Source organism: Erythrolamprus reginae, chromosome 2 (genome assembly GCF_031021105.1).
Source record: "Erythrolamprus reginae isolate rEryReg1 chromosome 2, rEryReg1.hap1, whole genome shotgun sequence".
In the NCBI taxonomy this organism is placed as follows: domain Eukaryota; kingdom Metazoa; phylum Chordata; class Lepidosauria; order Squamata; family Dipsadidae; genus Erythrolamprus; species Erythrolamprus reginae.
The window spans coordinates 77,002,440-77,025,274 of record NC_091951.1 but is presented as its reverse complement, the minus strand read 5'-3'; the positions used below and the strand labels follow the sequence as shown (position 1 = coordinate 77,025,274).

Genomic DNA, 22,835 nt, shown 5'->3' with positions numbered 1-22,835 from the left:
TATAATCTATAATTGGTTAAATGCCTATAAATAAAAAGTTACATTGATATGGATTTCCCCTACAATCTGGAAAGCCTTTCGGTTATGAGGCAGAAAGACGGGGACAGGAGGGTAAAATCCTTAACACAATTATGTGAGATAATCTTTTAGCCAATCTTGATTAGTAAAATTTACATATTAGTGCATTTTCACATTTTATTTCCTAAAATTTACTTGGCCGACATAAGAAAATATGAAAGATATGACTTAGAAGCAATGAAATACAGTAGTACCCCTAGATACGAGCATAATTCGTTCCATAAGGGAGCTTGTATCTCGAGAAAACTCGTATCTGGAACAAGTTGTTTTTCCCCTCCGAGATAACCAAAAGCAAGGATTCCTGCGCCACCTAGTGGACGCTCAGCTCGTATCCTGAATTTCAGCTCGGAACTAGAACAGAAATGTCTCTCCCCTCCTGGCTCGTATCTTGAAATGCTCGCATGTAGAGCAGCTCGTATCTAGAGGTACTACTGTACTGGCTCAAACTCCACTGTACTACTATAGAAAAACAAATGATAGAATTTTAGTCCTGGCAAAGATCTTCTTTTTTCCTGATTGGGACTACAGTGATCCCTCGATTATCGCGGGGGTTACGTTCCAAGACCTCCCACGATAATCGATTTTCCGTGGTATAGTGGTGCGGAAGTAAAAACACCATCTGCGCATGCGCGCCCTTTTTTCCATGGCCGCGCATGCGCAGATGGTGGAGCCGGTGACTGGGGAGGTGGATTTGCCGCCCCCACCAGCCCGATCTCCCTCCGGTGGCTGGGGAGGTGGATTCGCCGCCCCCACCAGCCCTTCCTGCTCTGGGTCAGAGCCGCGGAAACCTTCGGCTCGCCGAGGCTGCGTCTGACCCCTTCGTTTTTATTGCAGCGAAGGAGGCGAAGCAAGGCTCCAAGCTCGCCTGCCGCCGCCGCTACGCCGCCGCCGCCTCAGCCACCCCCTCTGCTCTGCAGGGACCTCGCATGCCACGATCTCCCTCTCTCGCCCTCCCCGCACTTCTCGGCGGCGGCCAAGCGGCAGACCCGAACTCTCCCGGGTCCCTCTCTATCCTATCCCCACCACCACACACACACACGCCGCCGCCGCCATCCACCCCGCCGGGTTCCCCGCTTGCTCTTCGCCTTCTCCCGCCTCCGAGGCCGACCAGCCCAAGCCGCAACCTTTAGCCGGAGGCGGACCTCGCAACCGATTCCGCACAAGGCACCAGAAACCCTTCCACTCGCGAGGGACAAGAGGCAGGCACAAAGCGGGGGCACAAGGGGAGCTGCCCGGCAGAGGTTGCTTTTTTTCTTCTCGTGGGCAAGTGGAGGGGGGGAGAGAGAAGGAAAGAGAGAGAAGGAAAGAAAGAGATGAGAGAGGGAGGAAGAGAGTGTGAGAGAGGAAGAAAGAGAGAGAGAAATGATAGAAAAAAGGGGAGAAAAAAAGAGAAATGAGAAAATGATTGAAGCAGAGAATGACAGGAAAGAAAGAGAAAGAGACAGAGAAGTGACTCTTGGTGATGACGTATGACGTCATCGGGTGGGAAAAACCGTGGTATAGCAAAAAAACCATGGAGTATTTTTTAATTAATATTTTTTGAAAAACCGTGGTATAGCGTTTCGCGAAAATCGAGACCGCGAAAATCGAGGGATCACTGTATACTATATCATGAAGGGTAGTTAGGTTTTTGTGGGACTGCCAGCAGAAAGTGAAAATAGATAAGGTTTAATGAAGTAATTCTGGCTGCTTTTTAAATCTGATACATTACAAAGCCTTTATTTATTGATTGATTTGATTTAGGTGCCTCCAGATTCCAAGGCAACTCTCTGTGTGGTTCACAATACAAAACAAGTAACAATAAAACAGAGCAATAAACGTGAGCAAGATCAGCATCCAGTGAAAAAATACATAATACAGTCAGGAACCCATCTAGCAAAATGGCCACATCTGTTCTATCCCAAGGCCTAGCAGAACAGCCAGATTTATAAGGCCTTCTGGAAACAATCAGAGCAGAAGCCACGCACATTTCTGAAGGGAACTTCATTTTGAGAGGGTAGACTCTGTGACAGAGAAGACATAGTTCCTGATCCTGACAGATGGCGTTGTTTAATAATAATCATAAAAATCTGGACTGTGTCAACTCTGCCAGCTTTTAGTACTTGGACAGAAACCATGGAAGATAGGTGGTTCCTCAAATAACCTGGCCTTATGCCATGTGGGCTTGTAATCAACACACTCATTCGTACCTGGAAGCACAATGGCAATCAATGTCGCTCGTGAAACAATGGTGTCATTTGGGCTTATCATGACATGCTAAAAACTGCCAGCACTAATGGGTTTTTTTGACCAGCTGAAGCTTAAAATTGCTTTTCAAGGGGAGCCCCATGTATAGCATGCAACAATATTTAAGCCATGGAGTGATTAGGGCATGAGTGACTGTCTGAAGGTCTTCCAATAGAGGAAGAGGCAAAACTGTGCCCAAGAAACTATACAAAGACCGTCTTGGCCACAGCTGCCACCTGACCTTGAGTTGAGAGCCAAGAAAACCCACATCACATATGATATACAAGAGTAGAGATGCAAAAACCCAGGACCAGGGGGAACCCAATATCCACAGCCATTCAATTGGAAAGGATTACGTTTTGGAGCTATTTTATCCTCATCCAGATCCATGTAGAATATCCCTTCACTGGAATAGGACCGTGATATCATCATTTGGCCAGCCCAGGATCCAAACTGTATGTTGGGTATCATCAGCATATTGATAACATGCTGCCAGATGATCTCAGTTTCATGTAATGTTGCATACAAGGGGAGAAAGTATTGAGCTATGGCATTCCACAGGACTGACTGGAACCAGCCATGGAGGAACAGAGTAGCTGTAAACTCCGCTTCCAATTTCCAATCAGTACTATCACACTGAGGGTGACAAAAGCAACAAAAATTCAAGGAGCACAAAGCGAGATGCACAAGTCTTAACCCAGCTCTGATAATCAACCATCACAACAAGGTTATCTCTTGGCTAAATGCCAGCCCGAGACATTACTGAAACAGAGATCATTTACTTTCTCTAAGGTTCTCTACAACTGCAGCCAATCACTTGCTTAATAATAATCATCATCATCATCATCATCATCAACTGCAAATAATCAGCGGCCTTTTGCAATTGACAGATGGAGATTTTGTCAATTCCCATTTGAAAACCATCGGAATTGACAAAATCTCCATCTGTCAATTACAAAAGGCCGCTTACTGGGATCGGCAAACATAATTCGCCGCTACATCACTCAGTCCTAGGTGCTTGGGAAGCGCCCGACTGGTGATGAAATACGAAATCCAGCATAGTGATCTCGTTTGCTGTGTTGTACTGACATAATAATAATAATAATAATAATAATAATAATAATAATAATAACAACAACAACAACAACAATAATAATAATTTATTAGATTTGTATGCCATCCCTCCCCTCTTCCTTAAAAAGAGACAATCAGAGACAAGATGCTAAATTGTTTAGAATAGTTGGATCCAACTAGGGCAGTCTCCTGAGGAGAAGACATACCACTATTTCTTATGAGGTTGAAGGCACCATTCTCTCCCAGGCCAGCACAGACCTAACTGTAAATCATCTCCCAGACCACCTTATTGACTCGTGTATGTGTGTGTCCTGGATCTAATAACCTTGTGGTCAATAATTATCTGGCAGAATATTAAGCTAAATGTAATTATATGAGAGTACTCAAATGGACAAACACTTCAAAGAGATGAAAACGAGAAATGAAATACTTCCTACCCTGAATTCAGCTGGCAAGGCACATTCTGCTAGCAGAGCAAGGTCTTCCTGCAATCGTGAATCACCTGATGGTTCAATTGTAAGCACTTTTACACAGGTGCCTGGCTTGGAAGAAACTAAAAGAAACAAAAATATAAAAACTTTAAAATAACAAATATTTTATTGACATGTCCTCCTAACTTGAGCTAGAAATATATCTATAGATACTGTGTTTCCCCGAAAATAAGACCGTCCTATATTTTTTGACCCGCAAAATATGGCCTTGGCCTTATTACTGGGGGTATTATTATTATTATTATTATTATTATTATTATTATTAATTGGATTTGTATGCCGCCCCTCTCCGTAGACTCGGGCCGGCTAACAACAATGATAAAAACAACATGTAACAATCCAATACTAAAACAACTAAAAACCCCTTATTATAAAACCAAACATACACGCAAACATACCATGCATAAATTGTAAGGCCTAGGGGGAAGGAATATCTCAGTTCCCTCATGCCTGACGGCAGAGGTGGGTTTTAAGGAGCTTACGAAAGGCGAGGAGGGTGGGGGCAATTCTAATATCTGCGGGGAGCTGGTTCCAGAGGGCCGGGGCCACCACAGAGAAGGCTCTTCCCCTGGGTCCCGCCAAACGACATTGTTTAGTTGACGGGACTCGGAGAAAGCCCACTCTGTGGGACCTAACTGGTCGCTGGGATTCATGCGGCAGAAAGCGGTCCCGGAGATAATCTGGTCCGGTGCCATGAAGGGTATGTGTGTATTATTATTTTCGGGGTGCAGGAGGCAGGCCAGGCCCTGAGACGCACATCTTACTTGAGTCTGGCAGCTCTGTGGCATCTCTCGGCCAGTCTGTGCACAGAAACACCTTGCAAAGTAAAAAAAAACTTCTCACTGAATGAAGTTGCTAGTTGCTCGCCCTTTGTTTTTCTGTACTTTGCAAGATACTTCCCTGAACAGATCAGCTCAGAGATGCCATGGAGCTGCCTGACTTGGGTAAGATGTGCATCTCGTGGTGTGGCGGGGGATGAAGTGGGCTGAGCATCTTCCCTGAGTCTGGCAGCTTTTGCATCTCCCCATGTCGCGCCTTGCAGATGGGGAGGCCGGTCTCTCCCTTTCCTGCCACAGGGTCTCGATCCCTGCCTCATCTCTTTCTCCTCACTGGCAGGAGCGCACTTCAAAACACTACCAGTGCCAGAGGATCAAAGCCAGTCCCGCCGTGTGTGTGTCTTGTGTCAGTGCCTGTGCACACCCACTCTTGCTTGCTCTCTCTTTCTCCCAACCGGGAGCTTCTCTTTTTGCAGCAGGCACTCTTTTGGCCGGGAGAGCCAGAGATAGCGAGAGGCAGGTGCGCACAGGCATCGACACAAGATGCGGACACCCAGGAGGACTGAGTTGGCTCCTCTGGGCTCTGCCTTTGGCACTGTTTTAATATATCAACCAATAAGGGCCCCCAGGGTTGGCCTTCTCCGGGTCCTGTCAGCTAAACAGTGTCGGCTGGCGGGGCCATGGGGAAGGGCTTTCTCTTATGGCGGCTCTGGCTCTCTGGAATCAGCTACCCCCTGAGGTCCGTTCTGCCCAAACCCTACTGGCCTTCCAGAAAGCTGTAAAGACCTGGCTTTTCTGGCAGGCCTGGGGCTGTTGACCAAATGAGCTATCATCTAGATCCAGCAACAAGAGATATGCATAATTTTAATATAGGTTTTAAATTATTTCTTAAATTGTTTTTTAGATATTGTTCTCTTTGTTGTGTGCTGCCCAGTCCTTGGGGAGTTGGGTGGTATATAAATTAAACAAACAAACACATACATACATGCCCCTGTCTGTGAGGAGGAGGCAAGGCAGGGATTGAGATTCTGTATCCACTGTGGGTAGGGAGAGGCCCGGCCCCATCTGCCAGCTTGACGTGGAGACACTAATTGCTCTTCCACATGCCCAGTCCCGCGTCCGCCTCCCTGCACTTCTGTTTCGGCAGGCGACTCTCTCGGTGGGATCTGTAGCAGGGCCCTCCTACCACTTTCCCTCATTCTAGCCACTGATCACCACTCCCACAGAGTGAGTTACTGCTGTCACCTCCACATTCTTTCTGAGGAAAGGATGGGCAGGAGGGGTTGGGACAGCCACCGGGCAAGGGAGCAGCTGCCTCTGTTGCCCCCGAACGAGCTCAGCCTGGATGTGGGGGGCATGTCCTCCCCTTTCCCCAGAAAGTAGTTTGAGGGGCTTATTTGGGAATGGGGTTATTTCAGTGCATGTCCTGGAAAGCCCTGTCGGGCTTAATATCAGGACATGTCTTATTTTCAAGAAAACCTATAGTAAGAAAGCATTTTTTGGATAAAGTTGCTTGCATTCATTTAGAGCCGACTTACAACTATACTGCTACTTACAGTATACTGCTACTATGAGAGCTGTGGTGATGCAGTGGTTAGAATGAAGCATGATGCAAGCTACTTTTGTCTGCCGGCAGTTCAGCAGTTAGAATCTCACCGGTTCAAGGTTGACACAGCTTTCTATCCTTCCGAGATTGGTAAAACGAGGACCCAGATTGTTTGGGGGAAATATTCTGATTTTGTAAAACTGCTTAGAGAGGGCTGTAAAGCACTGTGCAGTAAAATTCTAAGTCTAAGTAAAATTGCTATGAACCTGGGTTGAATTGAAATGGTTGTCTGAGCTTGATATGGTGACTCTCAGTGAAGTGGAAGGTTTCTATCTCATCTTTCTTCCAAGAACTTGAACCAGCACACTTAGCAATCTCCCTTCACTTTATCTCCATGGTGGCATCTATAGACAGCATGGTACCCAAATGTCTTAAACCAAACTACTTTAAAGTCCGCCACTTCCATTAGAAGACTTAACTTTAGCTTGACAGTTTCTGCATGATACAATTTCAAGATTCAAATGGATATATGCAGATTTAGTGTCATTTTCTTTCGTTTCATCATACTTTGAAAGCTACGTATTTTATTTTGTACTTTGATCTATTGCTCAGTTTTAGATCTATGGTTACTGATTCTAGTATGGTGAACTAGATATTGTAAAATAGATAAATTTGCTTTTGGTAATTAATATAGGAGAACTGGCTACTTTTCCATTTTCTTATAAAGAATGACAGTAAGATTGGGAGGCTTACCAAATTCATACACCTTTTTACATTTGGTTTCCAAGTCTTCAATGAGATCTTGGAGCTGACATTGTTTGGCCAATCTCTTGCAGTCATTTACATATTCTACATCTATGTCCAAACACCCTGGTAAGGAAAAGAAAAGTGTTAATTATCCTTTCATTTCATTCTTTCGATTCATCCCTGTTGTTTACCCATGCCCTCTGAACTCTCTTTCTCTTCCCCTCCATACACCAAAGCTATAAACTTAAACTGCAGCACCACCCTGTGGTTTAAAATAACACCAGTTAATACTTTTGTGAATAAAACAGGTTATGTGGGTAAACGATTTTATTAGCATGAAGCCTAAGAGGATTCTACTCTTTTATTGCTTTTAACCCTTTATATTTCTTCTTCTTTTTTTCCCATTGAAAACATAGACTTTTTACAATTATCAAAAATTATGCCACTAAATTTCAAAGGCAGGGTGTCACCGGTAAATACCTGAAAAATTGTCCAAATCCTCAAAGGTGTATGAGAAACACATTTAAAAACAAAAAACTCTCTTTAAACCCCCTTTTAAAACTTTATGGAAATCCTAACCACATTCACTTGGGTGATTATTAGTAATTATTTATGTATATATGATAGCGAACTGGAAAACCACTTTAGAGATTTCAGAGTGTTACTGTCCTGGGGCATGTCAGATTTTTCAATTTTCAATTTCCAAACATTAGGGATGCTCAAAAGTTGTGACCTGCCCTGGGGATTGTAAAGATATTTTGGTTACTTTAATATAATTTAAATGTGCTTGGTAAATAACCACATAAATATAACTTCTTAACATTTTGTTTCATGATTTTGCTCTGAACATCCACACACTATTAATTATAATCCAGAGCAAAGAAGCTGACCAACCATGATCTATTCATTCCCAGAATCTTTCAAGAAATTCCAACAAATCTAAAACTTTGACAGGAAATACCAACAGGAAATTTATGTAGAACCTATTACAAATAAATAAAATCCATAGTTTTAATATATCACATTAGATTTACCTGTATAGAGGTATTGCAGAAGGGAACTAAAGGCTGCTGGATTGATCTGTATATGGAACAAATGAGTTATATACAAACTTTTGAAAGAAATAATATAAATGAAACTAGAAAGTAAACAGGGCCTAGAATTCTGTTGGCTGAATTGGGTAGCTACGTTGGTGCAAAATGCAAACTCATTTGCAATATTGGCAAGTCTCATTATGTCCTATAATGGTTATAACACTCCTGCTACAAGGGATGCAGTGTTTACTACATGGCTTCTGGCTGTGATTCAATACGTTGTTGGTTATACAAAGCTCTGCACGGCATAGGGCCTAGCAATTTAAGGGACCATATGCCTCCTCTGGGGTTCACTCACCCTGAGAACTCTGACAGTTGGCTTGCATCAGATTCCATTAATTAGGCAAGTCATCTATGGGAAACTTAAAAGGCAGGATTACTCTATTGCTGGATCTACCTGTTTAAACAGCTCCTTTCCCCCATCACTCCAGAAATCCACATGGCTTCCACTTTGTCCATATTCAAGTATTTTTTTTAAATACCCACCCCACCCCAGCCTTGATGGATAGGCCTCTTTGAGGTAATGTTTAAGCTTTGCTCTACTGGATGGCATTGTTTTATGAATACAGTGGTACCTCGTGATACGAACCGCTCTTGATACGAACCTGGGGTTCGGAAAAATTTTGCCTCTTCTTATGAACTTTTTTCGGCTTACGAACCCACTGCAGATCGCAAAATGGCGCTCCACTGTGTACCGCCGCCCGGCTGTCACCTTTTAAAACAGCCAGGGGGCTTCTTGGCGTTCTCCTGAACCCGAACCTGAACTTTTCGGGTTCGGGTTCGGGAGGCTGCCAAGAAGTGCCGCCGCCCGGCTGTCTCCTTCTGAAACAGCCGGGGGACTTCTCGCCATTCTCCTGAACACCAAACCGAGAAGTTCGGGTTCGGGTTCCGGAGGCCGCCGAGAAGCGCCTGGCTGTTTCAGAAAGTTACAGCCAGGTGGCGCCGCCCGGCAGAGCACCATTTTTGCAAGCGGCGGCGGCATTTTCGGCTGATCTGGAGGCTGGAAAGGAGGTGGGGAATCCCAATAGGGAATTCCATGGGCGGAGCTTTGACGTCACAAAGACGTCTTTCCTGGAGGCCCAGTGGAGCGCCATTTTGCGATTTTTCCCCCCCCTTTGCACGCATTAATCGCTTTTACATTGTTTCCTATGGGAAACAATGTTTCGTCTTACGAACTTTTCGCCTTACGAACCTACTTCCGGAACCAATTAAGTTCGTAAGACGAGGTATTACTGTATTTCTTTTTACAGACTTTTTAACTTTCTGAATCTAATCAGAGCCACTGGGAGTTGACTGGCCAAAAAGATAAGCAAACAATTTTAAAACTTCCCTTCAGCACTTAAATTTTAATGGCAAGAAGCCATCTATTTACAAATTATGTAATCAGTTGGGTCAGATTTAGGAATATACAGCAGGGCGGCAGAAGAAGATTCCTTATCCAGGCACTTTCACCATCTTAAGGAGGACTCATTAAGCGCCCAGGTAACATTTGCAGAAGGCTGAATGTTCTGCATGAAAAATGAGTTGGGAAAAATTCTAATAAAAAGTGTTTTATGTGATCTACACTACTCATGAGTGTTTTTTATTTCATTTTCATTTTAAAATACCGAAGAGAAATATAAAACAGAGGTTCAGTTTTCAGTACCTCTTAGTTCTAATTCACCTGCACCGCAGATTAATGTATCTGAAAGTGGAAATGTGTGACACTTCTGTTAGTATGATATTAGTGGTAACCCATAATTCCATCACTTTGCAATAAAATTTGTTGGGATCTGTTTTTGACAAATGACAAGTAAGAAAGTTAAAAAGTAAAAAAAAAATTACAATAAAACTTAAAGGACAAAAAGATTCAGATTATTATGCAATATGGTACAACTGGATTGAATACAGATGGATGAAGAAAGAGTGTATGAAGAAGAGGTAGAATTAGAAAATATTGTGAGATAATGTACACAATGTACCAATATAAAAGTAATGTATGTAAAAGGCTGTAGATATATTTAAGAAATAACTGTGACATGTAGAAAGAGAAAAATGTAATAAAGACAATTCAAAAAAAGAAAGTCTCAAATGTAATTTATTCAGGAAAAAACAAAAGGTTGAGTTTCTTACCAATGGATGTTTCAGTGCTATGACATTCTTCCCCTTCCACTTGGTCTCGAACATCTCTGCAAAATATGCACTTCGGGCACCCAGTACACAGCGATGAGCACAGAAAGACTTCCCATGAACAATAAAAACAATGTCACTGTGGTATCCCTGTTCTAGAAGCCTGCAAGGAGATTGAGAGGGAAAAGTAGTTTCACGATTAAACAAAAACAGTATGGAATAATTCAACTTGACATTTCTATGCATCACCATCTCCCCCTCCCCCCAAAAAGAAAATTAAAGCTGTAAAATAACATTATTAATATTGTATTTGATAAATCCTATTTATTGTAGTGTTGATACAGTTTTTACTCTGATAAATTCTAAAGATATAACACCAATCACAACTGTGTGAAGAAAGAACAGTTTTAAACACCACTATAGGTTTTTTTAACACACTCAATCTCCTTAACCACTTAAATTCCAGGCAATCAAATCCTGCGCTAATCCTCACCAAAGGCCTTTAAATAAGCCATGTTTTTCTTTGGGTTTCCACAGTAACTGCACAAATCATCTCTTCAGATCAAAGACATATTTTTCTGAGTTTACGCAGATACTGGTCACATCCAGGCAAAGGTATGGCTTCTTTAAAGAGAAACAGACAGCTAGGGAGAAAAACTAAACCCTGCATACTTCTATATAATAGAGTGCCATAACTTAAAATCGGGAATGGGAAGGCATGATAAGAAATAGAAGACAACAGCCCTTTCTGAAGATAAGTCTTTTGCCAACATCAGAATAGATCTCTTTACCGCTGAAGAAATGCATCATAGTAGTCCCTCTTCATGCACTTTGCTGTGATTTGTTTATATTCCTTCAACACTCGCCGAATAGTATCATTCAGAGCTCCATATAAGCAACGTTCACCATCAAAGGTGTTTGCTTCACATTTTGCACCTGTAGGGAAGACCAGTTTACATAACGTTAACATGTACCACATTTTTATCGGCACTATTTTTGGAAGGGTGATTGACAGAAACCAAATAACTTTTATAGAGTCTTTAGATATCACTGCGAATGTTTAGATCTAAAGAAGAGCTTATGAAATAAGACTATGGAGGAATATTTTAGATAAAGTACATTTTTATTATGATTTATAAAATTATAAAATGAAAACAGCAATCCTGTAGTGGAAAAATTTAGGTCCTTAAAATATTAGAATATTACATGATGCTATTCTATTTGGCTGAAATAATAGAGACAAATCAATTTAGAAAAACAATAAAAATAATTTGATTTTGTCATTACATTGAGTTGTGTATTCTATAATAATACTCTCAGCTACATTACATTTCACTTCAAGGTAGCTGGCCTACATGCAGCTTCTGTTTAAATTATTAAACTGTAAAATATCTATTATCTGTATTCCTTTTAGAAAAGCAACAAGTCATGAATCTGTTTTGAGATTCAAAACACACCCTGGTTATTACCTTTATTTACCTTTGGTTATTACCTTTAAAGCCCTAGCCCAGCAACCAGTAAGATCCTGCAGAGGTGGTCTTCTCCAAGTCCCATCAGCTAAACAGTGTCAGCTGGTGGGCCCATGGAGAAGGGCCTTCTCTGTGGCTGCCCCAGCTTTCTGGAACCAACTACCCCCTGAGATCCGGACTGTCTCCAATCTATTGGCCTTCTGGAAAGCATCGAAGACCTGGCTTTTCCAGCAGGCTTGGGGCCATTGATCTCACAATTTGCAAGGTCTGGCCTGAATGATATGCATGTATGTGATTTTTAACTGTTTTTTAAATCTTTTATGATGTTTTTAAATGTATTTTCTATATCCTGTTGTAAGCCGCCCAAAGTCCTTCAAGAGTTGGGCGGCATAGAAATACAATAAATTTAATTAATTAATTAAACCTCCTGTTTTAATGTCTGACCTTTATTTTCTCAGGTAAACTTTCCTTTTAGAAGAACTATATAAAGCTAATTGCATTCTTTTTAAATATATTTTCCTTGCAATCAAATTATTATTAAACAGTGTATTAATTCTCCTCAAGAACATATGGTTAAAGACATGGATGAACAATAGTTTAGATTAGATAGATCACTATGCCAAACTGCTATTCTTGATTTTCAGACTTCTTCTACTATCCACTTCATACATAACAACAGCTGTCCATTTTAACTTGCTATTAAAGTGAATGTATTTCTAGTGTAAAACCTGGTCTAGTGAGATCTCCCTCTAATTTAGTTTTTACTTTTAGATGCATCAATATGAAATGGAACAGAAATTATGTTACAAAAAATATCACCACTTACTCTCCAACCTTTTAAAAAAAACCTCAGACCCATAAACAGAAAGAGAGAAAGACTTTCTTTGTTAGAAACAAATTGAAAGGAATTGTAATTTTCATCATAGCAGAATTATTGTCTGACTTTACAGTTCCAGTTCTAGAGAGCATAAAGTGACAACTTATATTTATTTCTGGAAAAATATATCAGTCTTCTTACCACTGGCTAGAAGATATTGCACAAGTTCTTCATGTCCGCAGAGACAAGCATAATATCTATAAAAGAGAACAGTGAGATTAGGCACTTGAAGAAGTTCTATCATCTCTTTCTCAATCTCTGTTGGAGCTAAACACACTGAATTAGCCATTCTTTGCAGGCTTGCTTTTCTGGCATTTCACTATCCTGATATCCTTCCTTTAAACTTGTTTCCCTTTTCCTTCTTAAGGACCAGACACAGTACTCCAAGTGAGGTCTGACCAGGGCAAAGTAAAGTGGAACAATCATTTCCTGTGATTTAGACTTTATGTTATTAATGCACCCAAGATAGCAACCGTTTTTTAAGCAGCTACATCACACTGTTGGCTAGCCTGTAACTTCCTATCAGTAAGGACACCCAAATCGCTTTTAAATGTACTACCGTCAAGCAAGGTCTCCCTCACCACATTAAGATATTACAGGCATCTTCACTTAACTACTGGGCTACGTTTATAACCAGTTGAATTTACAACACCATAGAATGGGATTTTACAGCCCATACTGCACTTCTAGCAAGAGGGTACAATGCCTTCAGCAATCATCTAACTGCAGGTTATGCAGGTCATCTTTATGTCCAATTGTGAATTCCACAGTCATGTTATTTGTGATGTTTGTTGCTTGTTTTCTGGCCAAACAAAAGCCCCTTCAAATGAATGGGTTTCCTTAAAAAAGCATGCCATTTGTTTAATGACCATGGTGGCATTCACTTAAAGACCATGGTGAAAAATTCCTTCTGGTCGCATGAGTGCTTCGACTTATGATTCCAATGAATTATGACCCTAATGCCAAGTTCAATTATGGTTGTAAGTTTAGGGCTACCTGTTTAATCCTCACAATAAAGCACTCAAATAGCCAAAGGTGTTGCTGCATTTGCCACAGATTATCCCTATATTACCAAGCTTTCAAAGTCAAGCTTATTTCCATAAAGCTGTTTAATTTAGTTATATGTATATGCAAAATATTTTAAAATAAAAATTTATTCAGTTCCACTACTGTATAGGATGACATCCCCAATAAAACTCAAAATTAGAATTATGCAAGTGTAGCAATTTTTTTAAAAAAAACCTTGGTTCCTAAGCATTCCCACTAATTGTATCACTGACCTCACACATCATATTAAGTCATAATGTGGCCTATTTGGTATTAGCTTTGCATATTTTAGGACCAAATGCATATAGCTTATTTAGTAACTCATTATGAGAAAAAAACATAGCATAACATGATAGTCACACAATGGAAGATAATGTATTATCTTATATTCCCTCAATTGGAAAGAAAGAACTCATCTCCAATAAACAAACCAAGAAAATGATACATTTGATATCTTTAAGTATAAATGTTCTGCTCCTTTTATGCAAGACTTCCAGAACAAATCACATAAATAATAAACATTTTAAGCAGCAATTTCTTATGAGAAAAAGCATTTGGCCTCAGATTTAAACATCCAGAACTGCGTATCTTTAAATATCTTGTTTGTCTTGGCTCTATAAAGATATCCAGATTACTGCCAGCAAAAGTTTGCCTGAAGAATCCATTCTACATTAAGAGCCCTTTTCCCAGTCTCATCTTCAGGAATCAGGATAAAATAAAGTTTAAGTAAGTTGCCCAGAAGTTGCTTAAGCTTTTAAGGCAAAACCACCACTTTGATTTTTTTTCCTAGATTCAGACTGATAACCAAAACAACTATTTCAGGAGTGGTGTAATAAACAATTTTCTGAAAGCTACTTGGATAAAGTTATTTTTGCCTCATAGACAGCAGACATCCTCACTAATACCACAATGTTGTCTTTCAACCACTACTAATGCAAAATAAATTAAGCTGTTTCTTCACCACCCTCTGAAAAACTGTTCTCATTTTCCCCTCAATTTTCAAAACCAATCAAACTCACATTCCAATAAATTAATCCTGTGTTAATGGGTGTTTGTTATCTCACTGTAGAGACTGCTTGCAACACTTTATGCCTTGTACCATCTAGCTGGCATTTAATTCAGCTCAGATTACTACCATGCTGTCATGGACTATGCTATAGCATAAAAGCTCTCAAATGCAACTTTTCTGATACACTGCATTCCAAATGTTTACTAAGATACAGGACTTCTCAATGTGGTAATGCACAGTTTTTCTGTTTGGAATCAAAAAGACAGCTGCTTATAGTGTATGTGCTTTACTTTCTGTGAAGAAAGATATTTAAGACCCATAGGAAGCAATTGGTCAACTTGACAGAGAAAGGAGAACTAGTTTTATTGGCAAATGGCTTATTTAGCAAATGGCTTGCCTAACTAAAACCAGACTGAACAATGACTGAAGAAGTTTTCTGCAAACTCCATGCTAACAAATTTGTGGCAGTGTGCTAAGAAAATGAGTTCTGCTTCAAAAATAATATAGCTCCAAACATAAATAGAAAAAAAATATGAGAATTAATGTTTCTATGCTATCAGCTAATTTAAATTAGCAGGACTTTTCTAGAAACTTATTCAAATGGCCATTCCCAAGCAATGATAAAATCTCTATTGTTACCCATAATATTTTTGCAAAGGAAGAAAAGTATCCACATTGACAAAGGAGTAAACACTGGAGTACACTTCATACATATAACCTGGGAGAGATTACTAAAAATACAAAAAAACACATTTTCTTTTTTTTAAATAGAAAGGATAGAGAAATGCTGCAAAAAGTGAAAGACCTTAATTTTTCTTAAATCCCTGTGTAAATTACCAAACAGTATGGGTAGCTCAAGCCAAAGCACTCACAAAGGGGTACTGTCCCATTTGTCTCGGACATTGATTTCAACATCTCTCTGTTCAAGAAGGTACCTGAAAGACAGACAGACAATTTTAATAACTAAGAAGCTATTTCAATACACTTTATTCATGGCTTAAGTTTTCCTTTTATTACTAAAGTATACCAGCAACTGAGCACTCTCAAAGCCTCAACCCAAATAAGTGAGAATCTATCAAACATATTTTTGTGAATTAACTAATTCTACTGCTTTCCATTTGTCTCCCTATTACAGATCAAATCTAACTTTCTAATATGTGTGTGTGGAAAATCAAATAACAGAAGTTCTTTAAGGTTATTTATCAATTATATTATTGATAGGAATACAAATATTGTCCCTTTACATTAGAAGTGTGAATAAATAGAAGCACTTGGTTTTCAGGTGCAATTCTAAGTGCTGGTTATCACTTTTGAAACCCTTTGTGGCTTGGAGCCTCATTATCACTAACAGTGCTGACTCCAAATAGAATCTGGCTACAGAAACTAAATGCTCAGAGTTCCCATTCATCAGGAATTATGGCAGAATGGACTAGAGACAATAATTTTATGAAGAGACTCTCCTATTAAGGAATTTTCTCTTATCAAATATAGCATTGCTCCATCATACCTATAATTTAGGAAATTAGCTCTATTAGAGAGCATTTGGACTGGAAAATGAGGGATGCATATGCCAGAGGTGAATGGTAGCACAGCAGGGATATAATGTTATTCATGATTTTTTTAAAGATAGCATTCTACTGATATAGACCAATGTTTCCCAACCTTGGCAACTTGAAGATATTTGGACTTCAACTCCCAGAATTCCACAGCCAGCATTTGCTGGATGGGGAATTCTGGGAGTTGAAGTCCAAATATCTTCAAGTTGCCAAGGTGGGGAAACACTGATATAGACACTATAATATTATTAGAGAGTCTAATATGCTGTGAAGTACATAATATAATCACAAACAAAGAGCCTCTCTTTATTAATCACTAACAATTATTGTTAGCTTGTATTTTAATTATGTTCTGCACTGAATTCGTTTTTGTTACAGGCAGCACTAAACTCATCTAGTGGAAAAGCAGCAGATAGATTCAAATTATCTTCAAATAAATATCATGTAATTTTAAGATGGGACTGTAAATGACTTCAAAGCTCATTTCATATATACAGTACTGTATTTATCTACTTTTTACACTAGCTGTGTTAGGATATCTGAAGTTTCCAGCTGTTTTAGGGGAAAAGTAGAGCTGATAAGCAGAAAAACTTTTTAGAAAGAGTGTAAAAACCATGGGCTCCACTAGATGGCAGCATCAAGCATAATTTGACTGAAAAACAGAAGGAAATGAAACATAGAAACATAGAAGTCTGACAGCAGAAAAAGACCTCATGGTCCATCTAGTCTGCCCTTATACTATTTTCTGTATTTTATCTTAGGATGGATATATGTTTATCCCAGGCATGTTTAAATTCAGTTACTGTGGATTTATCTACCATGTCTGCTGGAAGTTTGTTCCAAGGATCTACTACTCTTTCAGTAAAATAATATTTTCTCATGTTGCTTTTGGTCTTTCCCCCAACTAACTTCAGATTGTGTCCCCTTGTTCTTGTGTTCACTTTCCTATTAAAAACACTTCCCTCCTGGACCTTATTTAACCCTTTAATATATTTAAATGTTTCGATCATGTCCCCCCTTTTCCTTCTGTCCTCCAGACTATACAGATTGAGTTCATTAAGTCTTTCCTGATACGTTTTATGCTTAAGACCTTCCACCATTCTTGTAGCCCGTCTTTGGACCCGTTCAATTTTGTCAATATCTTTTTGTAGGTGAGGTCTCCAGAACTGAACACAGTATTCCAAATGTGGTCTCACCAGCATTCTATATAGTGGGATCATAATCTCCCTCTTCCTGCTTGTTATACCTCTAGCTATGCAGCCAAGCATCCTACTTGCTTTCCCTACCGCCTGACTGCACTGTTCACCCATTTTGAGACTGTCAGAAATCACTACCCCTAAATCCTTTTCTTTTGAAACCATAAAGCAGGTTCATTCTATTTAATATGTGGATGGTAAAGCACCAGATAATGCCAAGGCTAGACCAAGAAACAAAATATACATTCCAGAGGCAATGTCAAACCACTTCTATGTTATTGCCAAGAAAATTGCAGTGACATATCCATCAAGTCACCAGGAAGTGAGCTTAATCAAGGAGGTTGTTGGATTTGCCACTACTGTCATGAAAGAATTTGAGTAAGAGACTTACTAAAACCAAACAGTAGTTGTTTTGTGAGTTAAGTAAATGTGAGCAGGCCAAAAGCATGCTCATCACGACAAAATTAAAACAGCATTCTTTCTATCATTTTTGGGTCCCAAATATTTAATTAGGTAACACACATTTGTCTTACTATCTAATACAGGATTCTAACACATATTTGAAATGATCAAACGTGTGGAGTATGCATACACACTTTGCTGCTGTTGGAAAAGAGAAAATAGAAATGGGAGTGATGAAAGTTAATGAGAATTACCTACGGTGTACCGACTTCAGCAAGTGTGAATCAGGCATTCTTTCATTGAATATTGTAATATATGTAGCGTGATAAGAAAATTTGGTCACCAGGAGAAATTGTGTTAATGCTTCTTTTGAACATTCTACTGTTATACTGAACCAGATTTCCTCCCAAATGTTGTTCAATACAGATAGTTCTCAACTTACAACCACAACAACACAAAATTTATATTGCTAAATGAGAAATTTGTTAAGTGAGTTTTGCCCCATTTTAGTATTTTTCTTGCCACATTTGATAAGTGAATCACCACAGTTGTTAAATTAGCAACATAGTTATTAAGTGAATCTGGTTTTCCCACTGAGTCAGAAGGCCGCAAAAGGGATTCACATGATTCAGGGACACTGCATAGGACCAGATTATCTCCGAGACCGCCTTCTGCTGCACGAATCCCAGCATCCAGTGAGGTCCCACAAAGTTGGTCTCCTCAGGGTCCCGTCGACCAAACAATGCCAGCTGGCGGGACCTAGGGGAAGTGCCTTCTATTTGGGGGGGGCAGCCCTCTGGAATCAGCTCCCCCCCCCCAGAGATTAGCACTGCCCCCACCTTCCTTGCCTTCTGAAAGAGTTTAAAAATTCATCTTTGTCTCCAGGCCTGGGGTCATTAGATCTTCCGCCTGACCAACAAGTGTTTTTAGTGTAAATTTATTAGGTGAATGTTAATGAATGTTTTTAAAGTGTTTTAGAATTTTTAAAGATTTTTTAAACTGTATTAATTGGATCTATTGCATTGTTATATCTTATGTATGCTGTGAGCCACCCCAGTCCTCGGAGAGGGGTGGCCTACAAATCCAATTAAACTAAACTAAATTGCAACCGTCATAAATGCGAATCAGATGACAAGCATCTGAAATTTGACCGTGGGGATGCTGCAACAGTCATAATGTGTGTGCATGTGTCCTGGTGAGATTTTGCTTTCATGCATGCGCAGAAGCAAAAAATCACCAAAAATCCCGTGTGTGTGTGTGTGTGTGTGTGTGTGTGTGTGTGTATCTTCTCCTGAGATTTTGCTGCCTGTGCATGCTGGGACTTGCCTGCTCGCTGGGCACGGGAGCTGCGGGCACATCGCATCAGTAGTGGCGGTAAGTAGGAATCCCCACCTGCTCATAGATCACTTTTTTCAGTGCCATTGAGTCTTTGAACGATCACTGAATGAACTGTTGTTAAGTTGAGGATTACTTGTACTTAAAAACACAGTTTTCCTTCTACCTTTCCCTCAACCTAGGCAACTTTTTCCTCGGGTGCCACATAACAAGTGGTTGCGTTCTCTGCTACCCCAAAAAGGATGGTAAGTCAGGACAATTAATACTACTTTTAGTTAAGTGCTTGGAACCCCTCCTGGTCCACATTCATAGGTTGGAAGAGTCTGAAAAGGCAAAGAGCCACTTTGAAAAGTTCTGGGCTGGTAAACAACACACGCAGTCGCGTCTCAAGAAACGCAAGGGCGGGCAAAGCCCCCAAAGAGAGAGTTATTATACCACCTCGTTACTACACAACCACCCAGCCTATCTCGGAGGAGGGAGGGGGCGCCTCAAGTAAATGTCCCAAACGAGCCACCCGCCACCTTCTCCGCACAGCGCCCTTTTTAAAAAAAAAAGCCCCGGCCCAGGCCTCACCGCACGCGACAAACGTCGCCCTTCTTGCAGCTGGTGAAGAGGTCGCTGGTGTCCATGGCTCGGTGGAAAGCGCCGCATTGACCCGGCCTGGGAGAGGGAGGCGAAGGTGGGTTTCGGGCAAGTTGGGGTGGCCGGCGAGGCCGAGAGAAGGCGGGGAGGGAGACCCGAGCGGGACGGATGTAAACAACGACCCGACAGGGGCTGAGCCTACCAAGGCCGGCCCTCGATCTCTCACTCTCTCTGTGTCTCTCCACCCCGACTAGCGCGCAGGCCCGCCCCTCTCAGCTGCGGGAGGCTGGGCCTGGCGGCGGAGTTCCCGTCTCGCCTCTTGAAAGGTAAGCGGTCGGTCCTCAAAGCCTCCCTCACACCGGTGGCTCAGGACTGTGATAACTGTGCGGCGGCGGCGGCGGCGGCGGCTCGGCCTCTTCGGCCTGGCCGCCCCCCGGAAGCCCCAGGCACGGCCGGGGATTCGCATGCCGCCTGTTTCCACAAAACGGCGACGCCGCCCGCTTATTAATGCTCGAAGAGGCAGCGGGCCGCGAAGCCTTTTCTCGACACGCTCCGGAAGCCGGCCCCCATTTTAAAAGGAGCGGGCGCTTCAGAAGCGGAACCGCCTGTTGGGGTAGGGGTTTTTTCCCCTTCAACGCTTTTAATTCTATTACTTCTATTTTGAAAAGGGCGTGAATTGGAAACTCTTTGAAGAAGGCGCCTAAACCTCGTAAGGAAGAGTCACTGAGGAAAGGAGGAGGGGGGAAAAGCCTGCAGAATGGAGAGAGAATTTGTGTATGAATTCAAGGCCGGGAACCAGCATTTCCTGCTAACCGTGCCGCTGAGGTTCCCCGTCCAAGAAAACGTTAGTCATTTGCCTAGGCGTCTGATGCTGCTTCATAATTTGCCTTGCTTCGTAGAAAAGGGCTTGAAAGAATCTCTGGCTAAATTCATAGAAGAGGAATCCGGGGAAGATTTTGACCGAGAAGCCGAAGCGGCTCTGGAAGCTGTGAAATCTGGCAAAATGGATTTAGACCAATTGGCCAAGGCTTGGGCCCAAGCTTACACTGAAGCCACCTCCGAACATGCCAGGCCAGAAGATCCCAGCTGGGACGAAGATTTTGCAGATGTTTATCATGACTTGATCCACTCACCTGCCTCAGAAACTCTGTTAAACTTGGAACATAATTATTTCGTTAGCATCTCCGAATTAATAAGCGAGAGGGATGTGGAGCTTAAAAAACTGCGAGAAAGGCAAAGGGCAGAAATGGATAAGGTGATGCAAGAACTGGGGAAATCATTAACGGATCAAGATGTCAACATGTTGGCAGCTAAGCACTTTGAATCCCAGCAGCTACTGGAGAACAAGTGGAGCAGTGAACTGAAACAAACCACAGCAATCCAGAAACAGGAGTATCAAGAATGGGTGGTAAAAGTTCACCAGGATCTGAAAAATCCCAACAGTAATATTGGTGATGAGATCAAAGTTACTCCCAATCAGTGGAGAGAATCTGAAGAAGGAACTGGAAGACTCTTTGAGGACCAGAGGCAATTGGAAGAAAGTTTCACTATCCATTTGGGAGCACAGCTGAAAACCATGCATAATCTGCGACTATTGAGGGCAGATATGCTAGATTTCTGCAAGCACAAGCGCAGTCACCGCAGCGGAGTCAAACTCCACCGTCTTCAAACAGCACTATCACTTTATTCAACTTCCCTTTGTGGTCTAGTCTTGCTTGTGGACAATCGCATCAGTTCATATAGTGGGATCAAAAGAGATTTTGCAACTGTTTCCCAGGAGTGTACAGATTTTCATTTTCCTGGAGTTCAGGAACAGCTTGAAGTTGTTCAGCAAGTTGTACTTTATGCCCGAGCACAACGTAGTAGTAAGGTCAAAAGACTAAATGAAGCAGGAAACAGAAATAGTGGCAATGAAGATAAGTCTAAGAACGGGGAACAGAATCAATCAAATATTTTTCCCGGAGAATTTTATATCACCCGACATTCAAATCTGTCTGAAATTCATGTGACTTTTCATCTTTGTGTGGATGACAATGTGAGGTCGGGTAATATTACAGCCCGGGATCCTGCTATCATGGGCCTCCGAAATATCCTTAAAGTGTGCTGCACCCATGACATCACCACAATTAGTATCCCTCTTCTGCTGGTACATGATATGTCTGAAGAAATGACGATATCTTGGTGCCTGAAAAGAGCAGAACTTGTATTTAAGTGTGTCAAAGGGTTTATGATGGAAATGGCTTCCTGGGATGGTGGGATTTCTCGAACTGTTCAATTCTTGGTACCACAAAGTATTTCTGAAGAAATGTTTTACCAACTGAGTAACATGTTGCCACAGATTTTCTGTGTGTCATCTACACTAACTCTGACATCCAAACACTGAATTCCCTCCAAAATTCTGCGAAGGACGAATAAAATGATTCTGGATTTTAATACAGGAAACACTTTGATAACTTGAGCATGATTGTTGAAATTCCTAACAGAAGCACCTGCAATATTTTTTTTAAAAATCCCACTGTACTACACAAAGGGAAATGGGTGATGGGTTATTTCCCCCCTTTTTTGCCATTTTAGGTTCTAAGCTCTCCCTCTGTTAAGTGCTGTTCAAAAATCCTTCCAACAAGAACTGTAGTAGAAAAGTGGGAAACTAAATGTCTGTGTATCACTAGAAATTAGCTGTATGTTGAAAATATGATTATCAAAGGGAAAAAAACTTGTTTTTCTTAAAGATTCATAATAGAAGTTTCCTTACATTTTGTTTTGAGGGTGATATCAGTTTATTACTTAACAAAATAGAATGTTAACACAGCAAATACAATGGTATCACATGCTAAACAGTTTTTATATCACCAGGTGGAATTTTAGATTATTTTATTTTTGTAGGGCTGTAACTCCTATTTTGAAATATTTGTCTGGACAGTAGTCCTATTTGAGATGGCATTATATTTTGATCTTTAGTTTATAAAAGAGATAAACATGGAGAATTCAAAACCACTGCAGTAAATTGAGAGCCTCAGGGTTTTTTTTAATAAGAGCAGGGGAGAAATTCATATGCTTCAAATTTCATTGTGGGATTCATGCACTACCTAGCCACATATTGTGACCATTTGTTTCATTTTAGCTTCATGTGTTGTGTAAATTTAACCATTGTAGTTTGCAAATCATGGCTTTATAAACTTGATTCACACAATGTGTAGAAAAATATAATATCCCCTGCAAAG

The 22,835-nt window shown here is 40.9% G+C and overlaps 2 protein-coding genes across 4 annotated transcripts in view; one reads left to right on the top strand and one right to left on the bottom strand.

Annotated features, from left to right (window-relative positions):
- Positions 1-20,058, bottom strand: part of ABTB1 (ankyrin repeat and BTB domain containing 1) — a 38,202-nt gene extending 18,144 nt beyond the window's left edge. Inside the window, exons 1-8 of one of the 3 annotated variants that reach the window (XM_070738382.1) lie at positions 19,606-20,058; positions 15,416-15,478; positions 12,629-12,684; positions 10,933-11,077; positions 10,145-10,304; positions 7,973-8,018; positions 6,945-7,061; positions 3,816-3,931 (exon numbers count right to left, since the gene is read on the bottom strand). In XM_070738382.1, coding sequence (XP_070594483.1) covers positions 3,816-3,931; positions 6,945-7,061; positions 7,973-8,018; positions 10,145-10,304; positions 10,933-11,077; positions 12,629-12,684; positions 15,416-15,478; positions 19,606-19,661 — 759 coding nt within the window. In that variant the 5' untranslated portion in view covers positions 19,662-20,058. Of the gene's footprint in view, positions 1-3,815; positions 3,932-6,944; positions 7,062-7,972; positions 8,019-10,144; positions 10,305-10,932; positions 11,078-12,628; positions 12,685-15,348; positions 15,479-19,605 lie in introns of all 3 variants that reach the window. The other 2 variants (XM_070738384.1, XM_070738383.1) reach the window with 2 other exon arrangements.
- On the top strand, positions 19,851-22,618 carry FERRY3 (FERRY endosomal RAB5 effector complex subunit 3). The gene is made up of 2 exons (XM_070738381.1): positions 19,851-19,940; positions 20,283-22,618. The coding sequence occupies exon 2, from the start codon at positions 20,372-20,374 to the stop codon at positions 21,995-21,997; it is 1,626 nt and encodes a 541-aa protein (XP_070594482.1). The 5' UTR covers positions 19,851-19,940; positions 20,283-20,371; the 3' UTR covers positions 21,998-22,618.
- Positions 22,619-22,835: the final 217 nt, after the last annotated feature.